At 57.2% G+C, this 22772-nt stretch overlaps 1 protein-coding gene and 1 long non-coding RNA gene across 3 annotated transcripts in view; both read left to right on the forward strand.

Moving 5' to 3' along the window:
* LOC127037885 (uncharacterized) overlaps nt 1–22772 on the forward strand; it is a 296730-nt gene that overhangs the window by 138980 nt on the left and 134978 nt on the right. The gene's annotated exons all lie outside the window — the stretch shown is intronic.
* The window catches only part of CADM3 (cell adhesion molecule 3), a 122175-nt gene that overhangs the window by 82978 nt on the left and 16425 nt on the right, over nt 1–22772 (forward strand). For both annotated transcript variants that reach the window (XM_050929890.1, XM_050929891.1), the window contains 4 exons: nt 506–643; nt 1720–1890; nt 18518–18608; nt 18927–19096. In XM_050929890.1, the coding sequence (XP_050785847.1) occupies nt 506–643; nt 1720–1890; nt 18518–18608; nt 18927–19096 (570 nt within the window). The remainder of the gene's footprint in view (nt 1–505; nt 644–1719; nt 1891–18517; nt 18609–18926; nt 19097–22772) is intronic.

A 22772-nucleotide genomic window follows, 5' to 3' on the forward strand; every position in this document is an offset into this window, starting at 1 on the left:
CCGCCCTGCCAGCTCCTGGAGCTGGGCTCCCTGCTATTGCTGAAGGGTGGGTGCCCTGGGCCCCAGAGGCCTGGCCACAGCCCCTTGGGATGCTCCTGGGCTCCCCTCCAAGCTACGGGGCCTGGATTCTCCTCACAGCTCCAATCTGAGCCCAGCCAGCCACTCCCACTCCATAGCCAGTGGCAGAGCCCCCAGCCAGGGCTCCATGTCCGGGCGTGTCCATGTGTTTGCATGTGCCCGTGTGTGTGTGTCTGCATGTGTCCATGTATCTGTCCATGTGTCTGCATGCATCCATGTGTCTTCCCCTGCCCTTTTGTGCATGTGTCTGTATGTGCCTCAGTGTTGCGTATATGTGTGCCTGTGTATCTGTGTGTCTTCTTGTGTGTCTGTGCCTGCCCTTTTTTCTGTGTCTGCCCTTGTCCTGCGCATGCTCGGGAGCCGTCAGGAGGGCAGTTCAGGGGTGCGAAGGGACGAGACGTTCTCTGTTTCTTGCCCCCTCCCCCAGGAATCCCCCAGAACCCTCAAATCTTTGGCTACGAGCTGCCCATCCGAGAGACAGAGACGGCCCAGCTGACGTGTAGATCCTCTGGCAGCAAGCCAGCTGCCCAGCTCCGCTGGAAGAAAGGCAACAAGGAGCTGCAGGGTAGGTGTTGGCGCTAGGCTGCAGGGCACCAGGGCATACGGAGAGACCAGCTCTGGTGAAGCTGGGTAAGGCCTGAACCTTGCAGCTTGGCCTGCAACAGAAGGGGAGCACCTGGCCCTGCTCAGTAAAAAGCTGAGGCTGCCCCTTAGGCTGAGGCACTGCTGTCCCCGGAGCCTAATCGGCCACTGCAGGCAGGTTGGCACCTTAGCGAAGATCTTTCCCTGGGGTTGAGCCTGCAGAGAGGTGGGCAAAGGGGTAAAGCATCACCAGGCTCTGAGGCAGACAGAAAACAAAGAGTAAAACTCACAGTCCCTTTGCAACATGGCCACAGGCAGCAGCGGGTGGCAGAGGGTCCTGCAGCACTGGGCTGCATTGTGAGTCTGCTAAGAAGGGGGAGCAGGGAGGCGGCACAAAGCCTGGTTCAGTAATAATGAGGGCTGGGGAAGAGTGAGGAACCCTAGAGGGACCTGCCCCCATGGGCCAGCGAGGACTCAGTGCCCAAGGCAACGTGTTGTGCCCTGGAGGGAATGACCTGACCTGGGCCCTAAGCCAGGGACCAGCACTCAGTACAATGGAGATGTGGAGGCAGCTCTCAGGTGATCTGGCCATTGCTGAGACCCCACAGGGGGGAATGTCGGGGCCCACCAGGGAGAGCAGGGCCAGTACAGTGGGGCTGTTTGAATCTGAGGACACAAGGGTGGGAGGCAACACAATGAGCTGCCCTGACACGCCAGGTCAGGCTCCAGCCATGCCTCCTCATACCACAACCAAGGAGTTGCTAAGTGATACTGCAAAGGAAGACTGGTAACCACTGTGCCCAGTACACTGCCTGTGGCAGTCTCTGCCCCAAGGGGCCCTGGGGCCCCAGAGCCAGGATTCAGGACCAGTCAGGACCGTGCACCCTCCTGCAGGGCACCAGCTAACCACTAGCTGAGGTTCTCCCATCACTAGCAGCTCCTGTCCCTTGCTCTGAAGCAACGAGTGAGGTGCAGATGGGCCCCATGGGTGAGATAGAGTCATTCTCATGCCCTGTGCAGGCCCCACGCTGATAGCACCTGTTCCTTTGCCCCCCAAAGGTGAGGCTCCCGAGGTGACGGAAGATTCCAACGGGAAAACCTTCACCGTCACCAGCCGTGTTGAGTTCACCGTCACCAAAGAAGACAACGACGTGGAGGTGACCTGCACAGTGGATCATGAGTCCCTACAGAACTCAGAGAGATCCACCAGCCAGAAACTGCAGGTCTACTGTACGTACAGACCAGCCACAGTGAGGGAGGGGGAGGCATCCAGGGACTGTGCTTGGAGTGTCGCACGAGCATGACGAAGTGCAGATGAGACTGAAAGGAGGCATGAGCCAGTGACCCGTCCTCCGCAGACACACCCTGCCTCACATGAACACCTCGTGCCTGCACACAGCACATCCCAACCCCCCACAGCCCACAAACCCCACACAATAGACACACAACCAACGGCCTACCACACCCCACACAGCCCACCGCCTGACACCTCTGATACACAGCCCACGGCTTACTACCTCCAACACAGCCCTCTGCCTACCATCCTCCACGCAGCCCTCTATTACCACCCCCACACCCTACCATCTGCCACCACCCACAGAGCCCACTGTCTGCCACCTCCCCCACACACATACAGCCCACCACCTGCCACCCCCCATGCAGCTCTCTGACAACCAGCCCCGACACAGCCCACCTCCTGCCAACCCCTACAGAGTCCACTGCCTACTGCCCACACACACACAGCCCACTGCCTGACACCACCCCCCTCACAGCCTACCTCCTTCCACCTCCCACAGAGCCCACTGCCTACCACCCCCCGACACACACAGCCTGCCGCCTGACACCCCCCACCACAGCCCACCACCTGCCGCACCCCACACAACCCTCTGCTACCAGCCCCCCCACAGCCCTCTGGCTACCACCCCCCACACAGCCCTCTGACTGCCACACCCCCATACACAACCCATGGCCTACCACGCCCCATACACAGCTCGCCACTAATCATTGCCACTCCCTCACCACCGAACAACACCCATGTTAAAAAGTGGGGAGGCAGGGTCTGGCTCTGGTGGCCCCCCTACTTGTACAATGATTCTGGTGCCTTTACCCTATGTGCAAACACAGCCCACCGCTACCAACCCCAGTGCACACACAGCCCACTGCTAACCACCCCTATGCACACAGTCCACTGCTAACCACCCCTGTCCACACACACAGCCCACCACTAGCCACCCCTGTGCACAAACCTTCCACCACTAAGCAACCTCTACGTGCACACACAGCCCACTGCTAAACAACTTAATGCACAAACAGCCCACCACCAGCCACCCCTGGCACGCACACACAGTCCACTGCTAATCACCTCCATGCACAAAAAGCCCACCGCTAATCACTAATATGCACACGCATAGCCCACCACTAAACACCCCTTTACACGCATGCATCCCACCGCTCACCATCCCTGTCCATACACACAGCCCTCCACTAACCATCCCCTACGCGCACACAAATCCCAACACTAACCACATCCTGCGCAAACACAGAGCCCACCCGCTAGCCATGCCTTACACTCACACAGCCCACAGCTAACCACTCAATGCACATACACATCCCACCACTAGCCACCCTGATGCACATACAGCCCACTGCTACCTCACTATGCACACAACCCATTGCTACCCACCTCATACACACGCAGCCCACCGCTAACCACCCTGCTGCACACACAGCCCTCCGCTCACCACCCCGACACACACACGTCCCACTGCTAATCACTCCTATGTACACACATCCCACTGTTACTGTCCCTGATGCACACACAGCTCACTGCTAACTCCCCCACTATGCACCACACAGCCCACAGCTAACCACCCCTGCACCCAGACAGTCCAATGCTAATCAGCCCTTGCGTACACACAGCCCACTGCTAGCGAGCCCCTTCATACACTCAGCCCACCACTAACCACCCCCTACGTACACACAGCCCATGTCTAACTATGCCCTGTGCACACAGACTGCCGCTAACCCCCACTACATAGACGCAGCTCACCACTAACCCTCCCCCCACACAGCCCACCACTAACCATCGCCTACACACACACAGCTCACCAATAACCCCCACTATATAGACACAGCACACCATTAACCATCCTCCTACACACACACAGCCCACCACTAACGCCCATTATGTAGACACAGCACTCCACTAATCACCCTCCTACACACACACAGTTCACCACTCACCGTCCCCTGTGTGCATACATCCCACCTCTAACCACCCCTGTGCACACACACAGCCCACCGCTAACCACATCCTGCGCTCAAACAGAGCCCACCGCAAACAACGCCCTACACTCAACAGTCTACAGCTAACTCATCCACACACACACAGCTCATCACTAACCACCCTTATGCACAAACCTTCCACTAACCAACCTCTGCATGCACAAACAGCCCACCATCAACCACCCCCGGCATGCACACACAGCCCACTGCTAACCTTCCCCACGCACAAAGCCCCCACTGCTAACCAACACTATGTACACACAGACCACCTCTAATCACTAATATGCACACACATAGCCCACTGCTAACCATCCCACATACACGCAGCCCACTGCTAACCATTTCCTGCGCACAAACACAGTGCACCAATAACCCCCCATGCACACACAGCCCACCGCTAACCACCCTCTAGGTGCACACACAGCCCACTGCTAACCAACTTGATGCACAAACAGCCAACCGCCTACCACCGCCTGCATGCACACACAGTCCACTGCTAATCATCCCCACGCACAAAGAGCCCACCGCTAATCACTAATACGCATACACACAGCCCACCACTAAACACCCCTTCACATGCTGTCACAGAGTGTGGGGGAGTCAGGGCCCTGCAGCCCCCACTTCCTGCAATTCACCGTGACTCTCAGACAGCCAGTAAAACAGGTTTATTAGACGACAGGAACACAGTCCCAAGCAGGGCTTGTAGGTACAACCAGGACCCCTCAGCCAGGTCCCTCTGGGGGGCAAGGATCTTAGACCCCAGACTTGGGGTTCCCCGCTTCTTCCCAGCCAGCCCAAAATTGAAACCAAAACCCCCTCCAGCAGGCTCTCTCCCCCTCCTTCTCTCCCCTTCTTCCTTTGTCCACTTTCCCGGGCAAAGGTGTTGACTCAGTAGCGGGTGGCGAAATCTACCACTACCAAAATGTATTTCTTCCCCGACCGGGTCGTCTTACTGAGAGGTCCCACTATGTCCGTAGCCACCTTCTGGAAAGGTTCCTCTATGATGGGCAAAGGTCTCAAAGCCACTTTCCCCTTGTCCCGGGCCTTCCTCACCCTCTGACAGGGATCACAGGATTGGCAATACTGTTGGACCGTAGTAAGACCCCAGGCCAGTAAAAGTACTGTAGCAGCCTCTGCCTGGTGCGCCGGATTCCCTAGTGCCCTGCGAGAGGGATGTCATGGGCCAGGTACAGTAACTTGTGGCAAAACTTCGGGGGGACCACCAGCTGCCTCCTGCTCCCCCATGACTCCATTTTCCCTGGGGGAGCCCATTCTCGGTACAGGAACCCCTTCTCCCACAGGAACCTTTCCTGGCAACCTCTCCCCATGGTATGTACCGCACTGAGGTTGGCCAGGTCCCTTAGCTTCCGCAAGGAGGGATCTTTCTGCAACTCGGCCTGAAACTCAGCAGCTGGGGAAGGGATGGGGACCGGCTCCCTCTCGCTGGCTGGGTCTGAAGCCACAGCATCCCTGAGCCGTGTCCCTGGGCACTTCCTTCCCTTCAGGGTAGGGTCCTGCGCATCAGGCAAGGTACTCTTTCCGAGTTCAGAGCATAGTTCCCCTCGCGAGCTCTGGCTATGAGTCACGACCAGGGCACCCTGGGGATTGCTTGGCCAGTCCTCCAAGTGCCCCCTCCGTTAACACCTCAGTGGGCAAATGGTGGTCACCTCCACTTCCTTGGGGCCCTCCTTGGCCCTCCATTTCAGGTGTACCCTCGCCATGGGGTTTCGCCCACCTCTGTCAGGGTCAGGTAGGTGTTGGGCATCCCCTGATCTGGAGCTACCACCTTGGGCTGGGCCAGTGTCACCTCAGCGCACGTGTCCCAGTATCCATAGACTTTCCTCCCATCCACCTCCAGGGGTACAAGGCACTTGCTCCTCAAGGACAGCCCCGCACCCACCCTGTAAACGGAGAACTTTGAGTCAGGGACATCCAGCCCCCTAGAGGAGCTTGTCTGGGGCCCTCCTCTCTCCTGAGCAGTTGATAAGCTCCCAGCCCCCATTGCTTAGGAAGCCTGCCCCTCATCCGGCTGGGTCTCTACCCAGTTAACCCGGTGTGGGTTTGGTCTGCTCAGTCTGTCCCTGAGCTTGGGGCACTGGGTCCATATGTGGCCTCTCTGGCCACAATAGTAGCAGCCCATGTCCCGCTGCTCCCCTTGAGCTGGTCAGTTGGCCCTGATGCTGGATGTTCCCCTTGGGAGGGGGTTCTCCATATTTCCTCTTTGGGAGATCCCAGGGTGACTCTCTCTCTGCATCGTGGCAGGCCTGTTCCTTTGGGACTCCTCCTGCCACCCCCTGACCTGACCGGCTCTTCACAAACTCATCAGCCAGCAGCCCTGCATGTCATGGGTTCTCTGACTTTTTGTCCATCAACCACAGCCTCAGGTCGGATGAGCACCGCTCATACAGTTGCTCTAGGACAGGCCTGCACAACTCGTAAAGCAGTGAGGGCCATATTACTCCAAAGAAAACAGCTGAGGGCCAACCTCCCCCAACCCTGCCGAACTCCCCTCCCTCCCAGCACCGCCAAACCCCCCGAAATACTCCTTCCCCCGAGCACCGCCCGCCCTGCGGAAACGAACCCTCCTTCCCCAGCGCTGCCCCACCGAAACAGCGGTATTGAACCTTGGTAACATGTTAAAGCAAGCCCCTAAGGTAGTATAATTAAGGTAAAAGAAAAATGTCTTTTTGCTAGAAGTAGAATAAGATCTTCCCCCCACTTTGTAATCAATTGCCCTGTTGAATGAATGAGGAGTGACTGAGGAAGGCGTGGAAGGCAGCACCTCCAGACAGCTGCACCCCTTGGAGAGGGGATGGGAGCCAAACCAGATCAGTAGAACTGGTCAGCCACTGACTCTCCCGGCTCGCCTACTCACCTCCTGCCACTGCCCGCCCACTTGCCTCCTCAGCCCCCCACCCCGCTGTCTCGCCTACTCAGCCCTCGCCACTGCCTGCCCGCTCGCTCGCTGCCACTGCCCGCCTGCTCGCCTCCTCAGCCCCGCACCTCCCGGCTCGCCTCCTCACCCCTCGCCACTGCCTGCCCACCTCTTCAGTCCCCATCCCTCACCCACCACTTGCCTACTCATCCCCATGGGCTGCACAGTGAGCCCACGCGGGCCGCATGTTGTGCAGGCCCGCTCTAGGACAATCAGTTTAACCAGGTCCTCCTTTGTCCGGGCGCCATCTGCCCACTTGCTGGCGTATCCCTCTGTGCGGACAGCTAGTTGCAGATATGAGACCTCAGGGGTTTTATGCTGGTTCCAGAACCTTTCCCGGTACAACTCAGGAGTCAGCCCAAATTCGTGTAGCAGGGCCTTTTTGAATAGTTCGTAGTCACCTCTCTCCACCCCTTCCAGTCGGCGGTACAATGCCATGGCTTTGGGGTCCAGTAAGGGGGTGAGAATTCAGAGCCTGTCCGCAGGATCAAACTGGTGCAGCTCGCAGGCCTTCTCAAAGACATCCATGAAATCATCCATGTCCTCCCCCTCCTTACGCTGAGCCAGGATGCACTTATCAAAGCTCCATGCAGTCCTGGGTCCCCCCTCACTCAGCGCAACAGAGGTCTCACTGCTCCTCAGCTTGGCCAACTCCAATTCATGCTGTCTCTGTTTTTTGCAATCTTCCAGCTCTCTCAGTTTTAGCTGTTTCTCCCATTCCAGCTGCTTCAGCCCCACAGATGCTGAGCATCACCGGGAGGATCCCCTGCTGGCCCACGAGCTTCAGCAGGAGGATCCCCTGCTGGCTGGGGGTGTCACGGTGCCCTTGGTATTTGCTGGGCTCCTCCCCACCCTTCCCCTAGGCATAGGAAGGAGAGGTCTTGGGAAGCCCTCAGCAGCCGGCTGATCACTCCCAGCTGGGACAGACATTGGTGCCTGTGCTGCATCTTCCAGGCTGCTTCCCTCAGAGACAGGGCTCCATTCATTTGAGCAATCTGCCTCCTCCAGCTGGGCAATCAGCTGGTCTTTGGTGAGCCTCCCACGGCGCAGCCCCCTCTGCCTGCACAGCTTGACCAGCTCGCTCTTAAGCCACTTACCATACATCTTCCTGCTGGCCACTCACAGGCCTGGGTGCTCGCCGCTCCCCACAGTTTCCAGGGAGACCCTTAGTGTGCCAGTCCTTTTCGAGGTCACCAGCTCTCTGCCAGGGTCGAGCAGCAGACTCCTCCGCCCCTGGGACCGCTCGCTGCAATCCCCCGGGGAACCCTGATACTGCAAAAGTCCTTCTTGTTGGTCACACACTCTGTCACTCCCATCAATCCTCCTTCGTTTTACAGCTCCCCAGCCATTTACTGCAGGAAGCACTGTCCACGAGGTGCAGTAGATCCCATCGCTACCATCAGATGTCACGGAGTGTGGGGGAGTCAGGGCCCTGCACCCCCCACTTCCTGCGATTCACCGTGACTCTCAGCCAGCCAGTAAAACAGGTTTATTAGACAACAGGAACACAGTCCCAAGCAGGACTTGTAGGTACAACCAGGACCGCTCAGCCAGGTTCCTCTGGGGGACAAGGATCTTAGACTCCATACTTGGGGTTCCCTGCCTCTTCCCAGCCAGCCCAAAACTGAAACCAAGAACCCTTCCAGCAGGCTCTCTCCCCCTCTTCCTTTGTCCAGGTTCCCGGGCAAAAGTGTCGACTTGCCCCACCCCCCTCCTGGCTCAGGTTACAGGCTCAGGTACTGTCCCTCACCTAAAGTCATCTCCTGCTCTCCCATCCCCCATGCAGACAGTCCCAGTAAAACTAAACGACATTCCCTGACATGCATTCAACGAAGTGGGTATTCACCCACGAAAGCTCATGCTCCAATTCGTCTGTTAGTCTACAAGGTGCCACAGGACTCTTTGCTGCATTCTCAGGTCAATTCACTCTGCTTCCTACTGCGTCACACATGCGCGCATCTCACCACTAAGCACTCCTGTCCACACTCACAGCCCACCACTAACTACCCCCTATGCACACACAAATCCCACCGCTAACCACCATGACACACACAGAGCCCACCACTAACTACGCCCTATGCACACACAAATCCCACCGCTAAACACCATGACACACACAGAGCCCACCACTAACTACGCCCTATGCACACACATATCCCACCGCTAACAACTCTGATGCACACACAGCCCACCACTAACTCAGGGCTGCCCGGGGGCAGGCGAGGGGGGCAAGTGGGGCAATTTGCCCCGGGCCCCAAAGGCCCCCATGAGAATTCTCTGGCCCTGTCTTTGCCTTCCCCCATCCCCTGGCACCTCAGCGCGCCGCGTCCAGGAGGTGCCCTGGCCCCTGGACAGAGCTAAAGTGGTGTGGCTCGGGCGGGGCCTGAGCTCTGCCCCGCTCAGAGCTGCATGGTAAGGGGGCAAGGCTGAGAGCTCCAGTCCCACCGGAGCTATGCAGCTGCAGCACTGTCCAGGGGCCAAGGCACCTCCTGGATGCGGCACGCTGAGGCTCCGAGAGAGGGGAATGGTGGGGGTAACCCAGGAGCAGCCCTGGACGGAGCTCTAGTGGGGCCTGAGCTCCTCCCCACTCGGAACCGCGTGGTAAGGGGGCGGGGCCTGAGCTCCTCCCCACTCGGAACCGCGTGGTAAGGGGGCGGGGCCTGAGCTCCTCCCCACTCGGAACCGCGTGGTAAGGGGGCGGAGCCTGAGCTCCTCCTCACTCGGAGCCGCGTGGTAAGGGGGCAGGGCTGTGAGCTCCTCCTGCTTGGAGCCACGTGGTAAGGGGGCGGGGCTGTGAGCTCTGGGCCGACCAGTGGGAATTCAGGCCCCGCTGGAGTCAGGCCACTGTAGTGCTGTCGAGGGCCACTCCTGGACGCGGTTTGCTGAGGCTCCAGGAGAGGGGGGAAGAGGGGGTGAGTAGCATGGCAGGGGGCTGGGGCCAGGGGATGAAGGGGTTGGATAAGGGTTAGGGAGTCCTGGGGCCAGTCAGGGGACAGGGAGGGGGCGGAGGTTCTGAGGGGTCGGTCAGGGGTTAGGGAAGGGGTGGGTTGGATTGTGGGCATTCCGGAGGTCTGTCAGGACTTGGCGGGCGGGTGGTGGATAGGGGTCGGGGCAGTCAGGGGATAGGGAACAAGGAGGGTTGGTGGGGGGCGGGGTCCCAGGGTGGTGGTTGGGGAGGAGGTTTCGGGGGGGCAGTGACGGGACAAGGAACAGGGTGGGTCGGGGATTCTGAGGGAGGAAGTCGGGGGGCAGGAAGTGGATGCGGGTCGGATAGGGGGCAGGGCCAGGCTGTTTGGGGAGGAACAGCCTTCCTTACCCTAAAGCTCATTCAGCAATTGGAGGCTTGCAGACAGCTATTTAACACAAAGATCCAAGCTGTTATCTTTTCCGTGGGGGAGGGATCACATGAGAAGAGCAATATCCTACACCACCTACCTCCTTCCCAACCCTACCAAGGGAGACCCACCCCCGCATTCCCCAAGGCTCCAGGGGGCGTTAATTCAGTGGTTCTTAAACTTTTGTACTGGTGACCCCTTTCACATAGGAAACCTCTGCGTGTGACCCCCCTTGTAAATTAAAAACACTTTTTTATATATATTTAAAACTATTATAAATGCTGGAGGCAAAGCAGGGATTGAGGTAGAGGCTGACAGCTCGTGACCCCCAGTAATAACCCCGTGACCCCCTGAGGGGTCCTGACCCCCAGTTTGAGAACCCCTGGTTAATTTAATTTTAGCACCCTGTGTCCATTCACATGCATGTGCTATTTTGAGCATTTCAGTTTTCACAACATAGGCTCATCTCAGATTTTGGAACAAGCTCAAATGCTTAGTTCATGAAGCATGTACATAAGCTATACTAAAGACAAACCCAAAGTAACTGTCTCCAGTTTGTGAGGGTCCCCGTGGAGCCAGTCTCTAGGAAACAGATACATTCATGGAGGTTAAGTCCTTTAATGGCTATTAGCCAGGATGAATAAGGAATGGTGTCTCTAGCCTCTGTTTGTCAGAGGCTCCATTAACCTCTGCACTTACCATGCACAAAGAGCCACTGCTAATCACCCCTATGTACACACAGCCCACCGCTAACCCCCCATGTACACACAGCCCACTGTTAACCACCCCCTATACTCACACACAGCTTGCCACTAACCCCCTCTGTGCACACAGATAGCCCTCCATTAACCACCAACATTCACACATAGCCAACCCTAACCATCCCTACACACACACAGCTCACTACTAACCACTCCCTGCGCACACACAGCCCAGAGCTTAACCCCTCTACATAGACGCAGCCACAGCTTAACCTCCCTACCCCACACGCACACAGCCCAGAGCTAATTACCCCATGCACACACAGAGCCCACTGCTAACTACCCCCTACATACACAATGTCATGGAGTCTGGGGGGAGTCAAGGCCCTGCATCCCCGGCTTCTTGCAATTCACCATGACTCTCAGCCAGTCAGTAAAACAGGTTTAGTTAGACAACGGGAACGCAGTCTATGACAGGCCTTGCCAGTACAGACAACAGGACCACCTCAGTTAGGTCCATCTGGGGGGCCCGGGAGGCCAGAGCCGCATTGGGAGACCAGAGCTCCATCTGGGCTCCCCTCCATTCTCCCAGCCAGCTCCAAACTGAAACTCCTTCCAGCCATCTCACTCAGCCTCTCCCCGGCTCCTCCCCCAGCCTTTGTCCAGTTTCCCTGGCAGAGGTGTCACCTGGCCTCCAACCTCCTTCCTGGGTTCTCATCTTACATGCTCAGGTATCCTCCCTCAAGGAAAGTCTTCCATCCCCAATGCAGACAGTCCCAGCAAAACTCCCTTGCAACCTTCCCAGGCCAACACTCCCCACTCAGCATTCAAAGAACACACTAAGAACATTCCCACTTCGTCATACACACACAGCCCACCTCAACCCCCTCATGCACACACAGCTAACCACTAATCACTTCCTATGCACACACACACACAAAGCCCACCGCTATCCACCCCTTTGCACACACAGATCCGACTGCTCTCCACCCGTGCAAACACACAGCCCACTGTTAATCACTAATCACAATTACAGCCCACCGCTACTCCCCATGCACAGCCCTACGTACACACAGCCCACCATTAACCACCAACACACACACATCCCACCGCTAACCACCACTCCATGCACACAGCTCACAACTAACCACTCCCTATGCACACACAACCCAGAGCTTAATCCCTTTAGATAGACGCAACTCACCGCTTAACCCCCATACCTAGACACAGCCCTTCAATAACATCCCCATGCACACAAAGCCCATGGCTAGACACCCCTGCACACACACAGTCCATCGCCAACTAGCCCCTACGTACACACAGCCCACGGCTAACCACTTCCTATGCTCACACACAGAGCCCACTGTTAAACACACCCCAGTGCACACACATTTCACTGCTACCCCCCATGCACACATCTCACCGCTAACCACTTCCTGTGCACACACATTCCACCACTATCTTCCCATACATGCACACAACCCACTGCTAACCACCCCTATGCACACACACATCCCATTGCTATCTACCTTAATGCATACACACAGCCCACCGCTACCATTTCTACACGCATGTACAGACCACCGCTAACCACTCCTACATGCACACACAGCCCACCGCTAACCACACCTGTACATACACATACAGCCCACTGCTAACCACTCCATGCATACACAGCCCACCGCTAACCACTCCTATGCACACATACAGCCCACCGCTAACCATGCTTATGCACACACATCTCAATGTGCACACACAGTGCACCACTAACCACCCCTATGCACACACATCCCACTGCTAACCACCCCAGTGCACACACAGTGCACCGCTAACCACCCCTATGCGCACACATCCCAATGCACACACACAGCACACCACTAACCACCCCTATGCACACACATCCCACTGCTAACCACCCCAGTGCGCACACACAGTGCACTGCTAACCACCCCTATGCACATACATCCCAATGCACACACAGAGCGCACCACTAACCACCCCTATGCACACACATCCCACTACTAATCACCCCAGTGCACACACACAATGCACCACCAACCACAACCAATGTACACATAGCCCACCACTAATCATGAATACGCACATACAGAGCTCACTTCTACCCCCCATGCACACCCAACCCACCGCTACCCCTATACAGACACAACCCACTGTGAACCCCCACCACTCACACCCAGCCTCCAGCTAACCATCCCCCTTCACACACATACAACTCACCACTATGTACCCTCCTATGCACACAAGCGGGGGTGGGCAATGCAGCTTTGCGAAGCTGTGGAAAGTACAGTGTTTGTGTTGGGCAAAGGGCACAGTGCCTGAGGGGGGAGCTGTACACTGTGTGGGTGTCTGAGGTGCATGCTGAGCGTGTGTGGGGAGGCAAACACTGGGGGAGTTAGGCTGTGGGTGTCTGGGGGAGTGCACGGTTCAGGTGAGTGTCAGGGAAGTGGCACCTCATGATTGGGTGCAGGGAGGGTGGCACAGTTCCTAGGGAGTACCCCTTCCTGGCCGCCCACAGGGGCTGCTCTGTGGGGAACCCAAGCCTCTTCCATTCTGCATTCCCAGGGGTGTTTCAAGCTCCCAGAATCTGAACGGAGTCCAGGCACAGCCCCAATCTCAGGGTCCCTAGGCGTGACATCTCTCTGGCATCTCCTCTGAGTGCTAGAACTTGCTGTCCAGCTGCCCAGCCCTTTGGGGTGCAGCACTGACCCTTCAAACTCCCCCACACTTAAACACACCCTCTGCCAGATCTCCACCCCACAGGTGGGAAGCTTCGGGTTGCAGGGCTTGTCTGCACTTACAGCGCAGCTGCGCTGCTGAGTGTATCCCGTCGGGGTAGGCACTCCACCTCCCTGAGAGGCAGTGGCTGTGTTGGAGGAGACGACCTCCCAGCAACATAGTGCTGTCTACACCAGGGGCTAGGCTGGTATAACTGCGTCGCTCAATCCACACCCCGAGTGACATAGTGATACCGATGTACATTTGTAGTGTAGACAGGGGTGCAGTTTAACTACTTTGGGGACAGGCCACCATTGTGAAGCAGTCAGCACCCCCTCAACACACATGCATTTTATTCTGTCTAACCACGTTATGCTCTTTATATTTAATCATGTAAAGCACAGGAGAGCTCCGGTCAACAAAACCCCATAACCACAATTTCCCTTCCCTTGGAGGATCAGCTGGGTTCTTTCTGCCACGCAGCAGGATCCTCCAGACCACTGCCTAGCCTGCCCCTGCAGCAGCCTCCCTCACTCTAGTCTGGTGCAAGATGGCTCTCTCCCCAGTTCCCCTTTCTCCCCTTGAGTCAATTTAGAGACTCCTGCTGGGGTCACCTGCTTCCTTTGTTCTACCTTTTGGTCAGTTGCCATTAACCCCACCCCCACTCCCCTGCCATCCTTCACCAGAGGAGGGCAAACCCATTGTCCCAAGGCGTTGAACTTTGACTAAAGGATCTTTGAGCTCAGATCACTCATCAGTGTCTCTGGCCTGGCAGAGGCATGGCACAGCCCGGCTTTCCATTACACCGTCATTCCCTGGTATAGTTTCATAATATAATCCACGTTTCCAAGTCACATCGTCTCTGGGCTGTGTCTCAGTTTCCCTTCCCCTGTGCAGTTTTGAATCACAGCACCTTCTAGATGAGCCACAGTCTTCCTGGCTCCGAGCACAGTTCTGATCCTCAGCGCTTTATAGCTGTGCCAGTGTCTCCCTGCTTCCAGCTGGAGTCTCAGTCGCAGATGCTGACCCAGCTTCTCTGGTGAGGGCAGACAGCACGCTCGCCCCCTTGACTACTGAGTTTGGCCCTGGTGGGTTTGTACCTGAGCCCTCTGGACTCAAGCCTGTTACATCAGTACAGAAAATAACACATCAAGAAAAACCACTTCCCACATTCCACAGTCAGAATCCCAGCACCTTCTCTGGTGTCTGTATTGACACCTATTCCCTAATTTGGGTTATATCCCTGTTTTTCTGAATTCCCCCAAACTTTCTCCTATACGCTTCAGGGGGCAATGTCAATTGTTGGAACAAAGTGTGTTTACATTGCCTGTAAGCGTTATAATCCTAGTCACAGGCCTGGGCACCTGCCCCAGTGTTTCCCCTCAGCGGTCCAGCAAGGGCACCAACTCTCAGGCTCCCGGCTTCCCAGCTGTCACAGCTCTTGAGCAGAGATCTGCGCCTCTCTCCCTCCTGAGCAGGTTTTTTCCAGGCTGCACAGCTTCCCGCTTACACAGTGTCATTCCCAGCAAGCCAGATTGCCTAAAAGTGTCTGCACTTCTCTGTCTCTCCAGAGACTATAAGCAGCATAATTGCCCACTGTGATACATCGCAATTATTCTTAAGGTGAAAGCACTACAGAGAAAACATTAAAAACAATCAGAGAAACTACTCACATGCTAATAAGCTCCGGAGAGGTCATCCCAGCTCCAACAAGGGCTGTAGGAGGAGTCAGTTCTTCAACCTCCACCCAGGGGTTTTCTTTGGTTGCAAGTTCATAACAGCCTCAGCTCAGAACAAGCACCTGGCTGGGCAGATCAGCTTCTTTCTTTATGCAGCTTGGACCTTTGACCTTCAGACCCTTGGTGTCTGGCAGTGGACGATGGCCCCTTCCTCAGGGCATAGCTTCAAATGGCCGGGATTTTGCATCTCTGGTGGAAGGCATTTCCCCTCACCTCCTCCTAGATATTCCCTGGAATTCCACTTCACATGGATTCTCCCAAAAGACCTTTCTTGGCACATTGTTCAGAATAGTCCTCTGATCATCCAGGCCCACAATAATTATGAGGGTTTTGCTGACACAGTCTCTCCATCTCAGACTGATGTTGATCTTTGTCCTCTCTCTCGTCGCACTGACACTGCTTCTCCCAGTCTGCAAGCAGCTGAGCTACTAGTCTCAGTCTGTTGCAGCTTCTAAGTCTACCTATAGATCTGCCCATGATCTCTGCTGAAGTCTGGGTGGAGCACAGCTGTCACTTCTGTCAGCCTCTTCCTTGCTTCCCTCTAGGAAGCTGTCCCTGAAATTTCCCCACCTGCTGGACTTTGCCATTGAGCTGGATGAGCCATCGTGCCCAAGCCCCATCTGTTGCCAGCTAGTTCACTTGCCTGCTCCGCGCAGTGCAGTGCTGGGAAGACCGGCTGTACCCCAGCCTCTCAGACTGTGGGGCTGAATCTCTGGAAGGAGGGAGTCACGGAGCCAGGCCCCCGGTGGCATCTCACATTCATGCTGAGCCAGTCACATCCCAAACCACTGCCCTCATCATGCTGCACCCTCCAGGGTGCAGAGCCATCAGATCCCCAGTAGTCAGCAAGCTGCATAGGTACCAACTTTCCTTCTGCCTGGTGGGTGCTTGACTTGCCCCTGGCCCGCCCCTGCACTGCCCTTGCCCCTCTCCCATTCCACCCCTTCACCAAAGTCCCCACCCCGCCTTTTCCCACCACAGGAGCTGAGCGTAGGCTAAAGGGGTCCCCATTTCCCAGCCCCTGAGGAGCTGGGGCAGAGACAGGAACTTGGCAGGAATTTGGCAAGGAGGAGCTTTGAAGAACCTCCCCCGCCTGACCCCTGTGCAGTTAAGAGCACAGCATGTCTGAGAGATGCTGCACAGGAAGCAAGCCCTGCCCTATCTCTCCCCTTCAGCAGCTCCTGGAATACTCCCAGGGGGATGGGGAACATCCACCCCGTGCCAGGGCAGCCAGCACCCTGAGGTGATGGGGGAGGGAGGGGTCAGGTGTGGGGGGGCAGTTCAAGTGTGAGGGAGGCGTGGTTCAGAGAAGTGTAGGGAAGGGCATGTTGAGAGGGCAGGGATAAACGGGTACTTTGGGCAGTAGCACTCTGCATGTGTATGGAGGGCGGGGCACACTGCAGGTGTGTGGAGAGAGGGGCACACTGGGTGTACAGAGGGAGGGGCACACTGCAGGTGTGTGGAGAGAGGGGCACACTGGGTGTACAGAGGGAGGGGCATGCTGAAGGTGTAGGGAAGGAGGGAGGCAGGGACACACTGTAGGTGAATGGAGGGAGGGACACAGTATTGGTGTGCGGTGGGAGGGACAAGTGTTGGTGTTTAGAGGGAGGGGCCTGCTGCTGATGTTTGGAAGGAGGGGCACGCTGTGGGTGTAGGGAGGGAGCTGAATGCTGCGGGTGTAGGGGAGGGAGGGGCACACAGCAGGTTTAAAGGAGGGAGCCAAACGCTGTGGGTGTAGGCAGGGAACCGCACGCTTTGGGTGTAGGGAGGGAGGGGGATGCTGCGGGTTTATAGAGGGAAGGGCACACTGTGTAGGGGAGGGAGGGGCACACAGTGGGTTTAAGGGAGGAAGCCGAACGCTGTGGGTGTAGAGAGGGAGCAGATTACTGTGGGTGTAGAGAGGGAGAGGCACAATGCTGATGTTTGGAAGGAGGGGCATGCTGTGTGTGTAGGGAGGGAGGGGGATGCTGCAGGTTTACGGAGGGAAGGGCACGCCGTGGGTGTAGGGAGGGAGGTGGATGCTGCGGGTTTATGGAGGGAAGGGCACGCCGTGGGAGTAGGGAGGGAGGGGGATGCTGCGGGTTTATGGAGGGAAGGGCACGCCGTGGGAGTAGGGAGGGAGGGGGATGCTGCGGGTTTATGGAGGGAAGGGCACACTGTGGGAGTAGGGAGGAAGGGGGACGCTGCGGGTTTATAGAGGGAAGGGCACGCTGTGGGAGTAGGGAGGGAGGGGGACGCTGCGGGTTTATAGAGGGAAGGGCACGCTGTGGGAGTAGGGAGGGAGGGGGATGCTGCGGGTTTATGGAGGGAAGGGCACGCTGTGGGAGTAGGGAGGGAGGGGGACGCTGCGGGTTTATGGAGGGAAGGGCACGCTGTGGGAGTAGGGAGACGCTGCGGGTTTATGGAGGGAAGGGCACGCTGTGGGAGTAGGGAGGGAGGGGGACGCTGCGGGTTTATGGAGGGAAGGGCACGCTGTGGGAGTAGGGAGGGAGGGGGACGCTGCGGGTTTATGGAGGGAAGGGCACGCTGTGGGAGTAGGGAGGGAGGGGGATGCTGCGGGTTTATGGAGGGAAGGGCACGCTGTGGGAGTAGGGAGGGAGGGGGACGCTGCGGGTTTATAGAGGGAAGGGCACGCTGTGGGAGTAGGGAGACGCTGCGGGTTTATAGAGGGAAGGGCACGCCGTGGGAGTAGGGAGGGAGGGGGACGCTGCGGGTTTATAGAGGGAAGGGCACGCTGTGGGAGTAGGGAGACGCTGCGGGTTTATGGAGGGAAGGGCACGCTGTGGGAGTAGGGAGGGAGGGGGATGCTGCGGGTTTATGGAGGGAAGGGCACGCTGTGGGAGTAGGGAGATGCTGCGGGTTTATGGAGGGAAGGGCACGCTGTGGGAGTAGGGAGACGCTGCGGGTTTATGGAGGGAAGGGCACGCTGTGAGTGTTTGGGGCAGAGGCACGCTGCAGTGTATGGCGGGAGGGGCATGCTGCAGCTGAAAGGAGCGAGGGGCAAGCTCAGAGTGTAGTGAGGGACATGCTGCAGTTGTGGGTGGAGGGGCACCATGTGGGCAAGGGCAGCACAGAACTTGCCCCAGGATTTTGATTTTTACCTTTCTCTTTTTTCCCTCTCTCCAGTTAAACCAACAGCAACGATTGAGCCGTTTCCCCCCTACCCCAAGGAGGGCGAGGAGCTGCAGCTGCAGTGTGAAGCCCAGGGCAATCCGATGTAAGTGCCAGCACCTACCCTTCCGGCTTCCATCCTCTCCTGCAGGGCTGCCTGCACCCCTCAATGCTCTCTTCACCAGGCTGCAGCCTTGCTGCTTGGGCCTGCCCCAGGGACACTGCAGCTCCTGACAGTTCAGTGGGATGCAGTCAGGCCTGTGTCACAGTCTGCAAGGGCCCCTGGGAAATGGAAGCTGCTGTAATGAATTCCCAGCTGGACTGACCCCTGAAGCCAGCACCTGCTGCTGCATGGGTGGTGCCAGCCCAGTGTGTGCCGCTCGGGGAAGTGCCCCTTGCCTCTCACTAACCCCCTTCCTCTTAGTCCCCAGGAGTTCCTGTGGACGAAGGAGGGCAGCGATGTCCCCCTGCATCTAAACACCAACCGAGTCCTCACCCTCCCCTTGCTCAACAAGAGCGACAGCGGCACCTACATCTGCATGGCCACCAGCACCATGGGCAGCGTCGTAGTGAAGTACAACCTGGACATCAATGGTAAGCACTGGGCACCAGAGAGGGAGTGGAGCGCCTGCCTGCTGCCTCCTCCTCTCTCTGAGCACACGCACCAGAACCTCTCCTTGCACTCAGCTCCCCAGAGCCTCTGCGATACACTGCCAAGTACAGTGGAGTTGTCCCTCTGTGGGGCTTGCCCCCCACTGCTGGAGCCATCTGATGTGTGACCCAGGGTTTGTGCAGCACACCCTTTGCGGGGAGCTCTGGGTGTGTTGCGATCACCCCCTGCTGGGGAGTTCCAGCTGTGATGGGAACACCTGTTGCTGAGGAGCCCTGGATGTGTTGAGAACACCCCCTGCCAGGAAGCCCCGGGTGTGTTGGGAACACCCCCTGCCGGGAGCTCCAGTTGTGTTGGGAACACCCCTTGCCAGGAAGCCCCAGAGGTGTTAGAAACACCCTCTTCAGGGAGCTCCGGTCGTGTTGGGAACACCCCCTGACAGGGAGCCCCAGGTGTGTTGGGAACACCCCCTGCCGAGGAGCCCCAGGTGTGTTGGGAACACCCCCTGCCGAGGAGCCCCAGGTGTGTTGGGAACACCCCCTGCCAAGGAGCCCCAGGTGTGTTGGGAACGCCCCCTGCCAGGGAGCTCCAGGTGAGTTGGGAACACCTGCTGCTAGGAAGCCCTGGGTGTGTTGGAAACACCCCCTGCTGGGGAGCCCCGGCATTTTGGGAACACCCATTGCTGGGGAGTTTGTGGTGTGTTGGGAACACCTCCTGCTGGGTAGCCCTGGTGTGTTGGGAACACCTGTTGCTGGGGAGCTCTGGGTGTGTTGGGAACGCCCCCTGTGGGGAGCTCCTGGTATGTTGGGAACACCCATTGCTGGGGATCCCTGGGTGTGTTGGGAATGCCCCCTACTGGGGAGCCCCAGTGTGTTGGGAATGCCTGCTGCTGTGAGCCCCGAGTGTGTTGGGAACACCCCTTGCCAGGAGCACCAGGCACTTTGGGAACACCGCTGTCAGGGAGCTCTGGTGTGTTTGGAATGCCCCCTACCGGGGAGCCCCAGTGTGTTGGGAACACGCCCTACCGGGGAGCCCCAGTGTATTGGGAATGCCCACTGCCAGAGAGCCCCGTTTTGTTGGGAACACTCTGTGCCAGGGAGCCCCAGGTGTGTTGGGAACACCCCTTGCTGGGGATCCCCGATGTGTTGGAAACGCCCACTGCCAGGGAGCCCCAGGTGTGTTGGAAACACCCACTGCCAGGGAGCCCCAGTGTGTTGGGAACACTCCATGCCAGGGAGCCCCAGGTGTGTTGGGAACACTTCCTACCGGGGAGGCCCAGTGTGTTGTGAATGCCCACTGCCAGGGAGCCCCATTGTGTTGGGAACACTCCGTGCCAGGGAGCCCCAGGTGTGTTGGGAACACCCCTTACTGGGGAGCCCCAATATGTTGGAAACGCCCATGGCCGGGGAGCCCCAGGTGTGTTGGAAACACCCACTACCAGGGAGCCCCAGGTATGTTGGAAACACCTCTTGCCAGGAGCCCCGGTATGTTGGGTATGCCCCCTGCCAGGGGTGATGCTCTTTGGAAGTACACTGGAGTTTCCCACGGAACGGGCCCTGCCCCAACATGGACCCAGCCAACTGCAGATGCTGAGCCTCAAGGAGATTGTCTCTGAGCTCCTGCAGCTGCTTCTTTGGCATGGGCCCTGTGAAGCTGCTGCTGCCTCCTCCAACCTGTTCCCCTTTTCTTCCTTCTCTGGTATTTCTCTGCTGCTCTCCCCTCCCTACTCCCCACTCTCCCCCTGGGACACTCCTCACCGCGCTCCTATGCTCACTCCTCCCTCCTTCTCTCCTGTTCATTTGCTCCCCTCCCTCCCCACTGGCTCCTTGGGCCCCCCATGGCAGAGCAGGAAGGGAGCAGGTTGTCTCTCCAGAGCCCTGCAGGAGCTGATGGGTGTTGCTTGGCCGGGGAGCCAATGCGCAGGAGGAGGATAGCGCTACCAGTGGGGAGCTGGGATGGGAGCCACACAGCCTGGGCTGCGTTCAGCCATTATCTGCTGCTGTAAGGACAAGAAATGAGGCTGAACTAGGGCAGGGAGGGGGATGGGCTGCTCAGCTACCCACCTGTGGATAGCGATATGGGAAAAGAGCAGCCAGCCACGTGGGTGCCTGCAGACCAGGGTGAGCTGGAGCCCAAGCATGGCACCAGGGCCAGCCAGCAATGGGGAAGAAATGCTGACCCTGAATGTCAGGGGCTGCAATAGCTGGAAACATCCTGCTGGTCCTTTCTAGAGCATCCTCAGGGCAGAGCAGGACTGGCCCTGCAGGAAGTTTGGAGGTGTTTGTACAGTCCCATGGGACAGAGCTCCCACCTGTCCTCCAGCCAGATCAAACCGCACACTCTCAGAAGGGTTTCCCGGACATTCAGATTGCTCTCCCCCTCCAAGATGGCAGCCCACTGCTCCAAGCTGCACCCTCTGCAGGATACTGAACTGAGTCTGCCCTCTCCCTTATGGCTGTTAACACCCTGCACATGTTCACAGGCTGAACTCCCCGGTGTCCCGCCCTCTCCTCCCAGAACAGATGGGCCATATTTGCCCGTTACTTTGAGGTACGCTTATCTATCAGGGTTACTCTTCTGGGGGTAGTGTTCTGCCTATGTCACTTGTGTTCTCATACAGAGCTCTGCTCCTCCCTTCTGTAAGTTCCCTCCCAATGGAGCTCTCCTGCAGGACCTAGGTTCCCCAGGGCTGGGTTCTTCCAGCCCTAGAATCAGACGAACACACACACACACATTAACAGAGCACATCTGAGAGGACTAGGTTAATCAGCACTCCCAAGCTGACCCTTTATATGTCCCTGGACTCAGGAGGCTGAACAGCACTTCCAAGTTGTCACCCCCATATGCCATGGACACTGCACCAGAATAGAGTAAGCCTGAGCAGGCTGGGTCAAGCAGCACTTTCAATCTGCCACCCTTATATGCCCGGGACTCAGCAGGCTGCGTCGAGCAGCACTTCTGAGTTGCCACTCTCACACGTCCCTGGTTCAGCATGTCCCTATCCTCACTTTCACGTTACAGTTGTTCTGGTAGTAACCCATTTGATGAGCAGACCTCACAGGATTTTTGGGTGCTGCAGGGATCTTTAGCTTAGGTACGAGGAGCATTGCTGCAGAGAGAGAGACAGAGAGAAGCAACCAGCTTAACCATGAAAGTTATTTATTGCCAGGTAATAACCATACAAGGAGAGCCAAACAAACAAAACAGTTATAATATTAAATCTAACTTACATTTGATTACAAAATTCAGGTTCAGAAAACTATAAGTGATCACACAAGTCAGGGTTAGAAGGCTACATCTGGAGAGAGAGAGTTGGGTTCTCACCATCCCTGAAGCTTGAATCAATCGGGGTTCCATGTGGTGGTGGCAGCAGAGGGTCCAGAGTGCTGGAGACAGGCAGGGCCCCCAGCACGATCAGTCAAGAGAAGATGACGTCCCAATGGAACTAAAACAGATGTTGGATCCAGGCATTAGAGCACTTACTTGAGCATGGGTAGGAGTTTTTGTAGGGAAACAACAATGGTTCAAGGGAGCACACTAGATTTTTTGGTGGGTAAACTGATGGCTCCAGGGAGAATACCAAAGTCGTTTTGTTCAGGCTAGACAATAGGAACTGCTCATTCCTGGCTATGGGTGCTGTTCCTTTGAGGGAGCTCACAA

This window comes from Gopherus flavomarginatus, chromosome 20, assembly GCF_025201925.1.
Source record: "Gopherus flavomarginatus isolate rGopFla2 chromosome 20, rGopFla2.mat.asm, whole genome shotgun sequence".
Lineage (NCBI taxonomy): Eukaryota > Metazoa > Chordata > Testudines > Testudinidae > Gopherus > Gopherus flavomarginatus.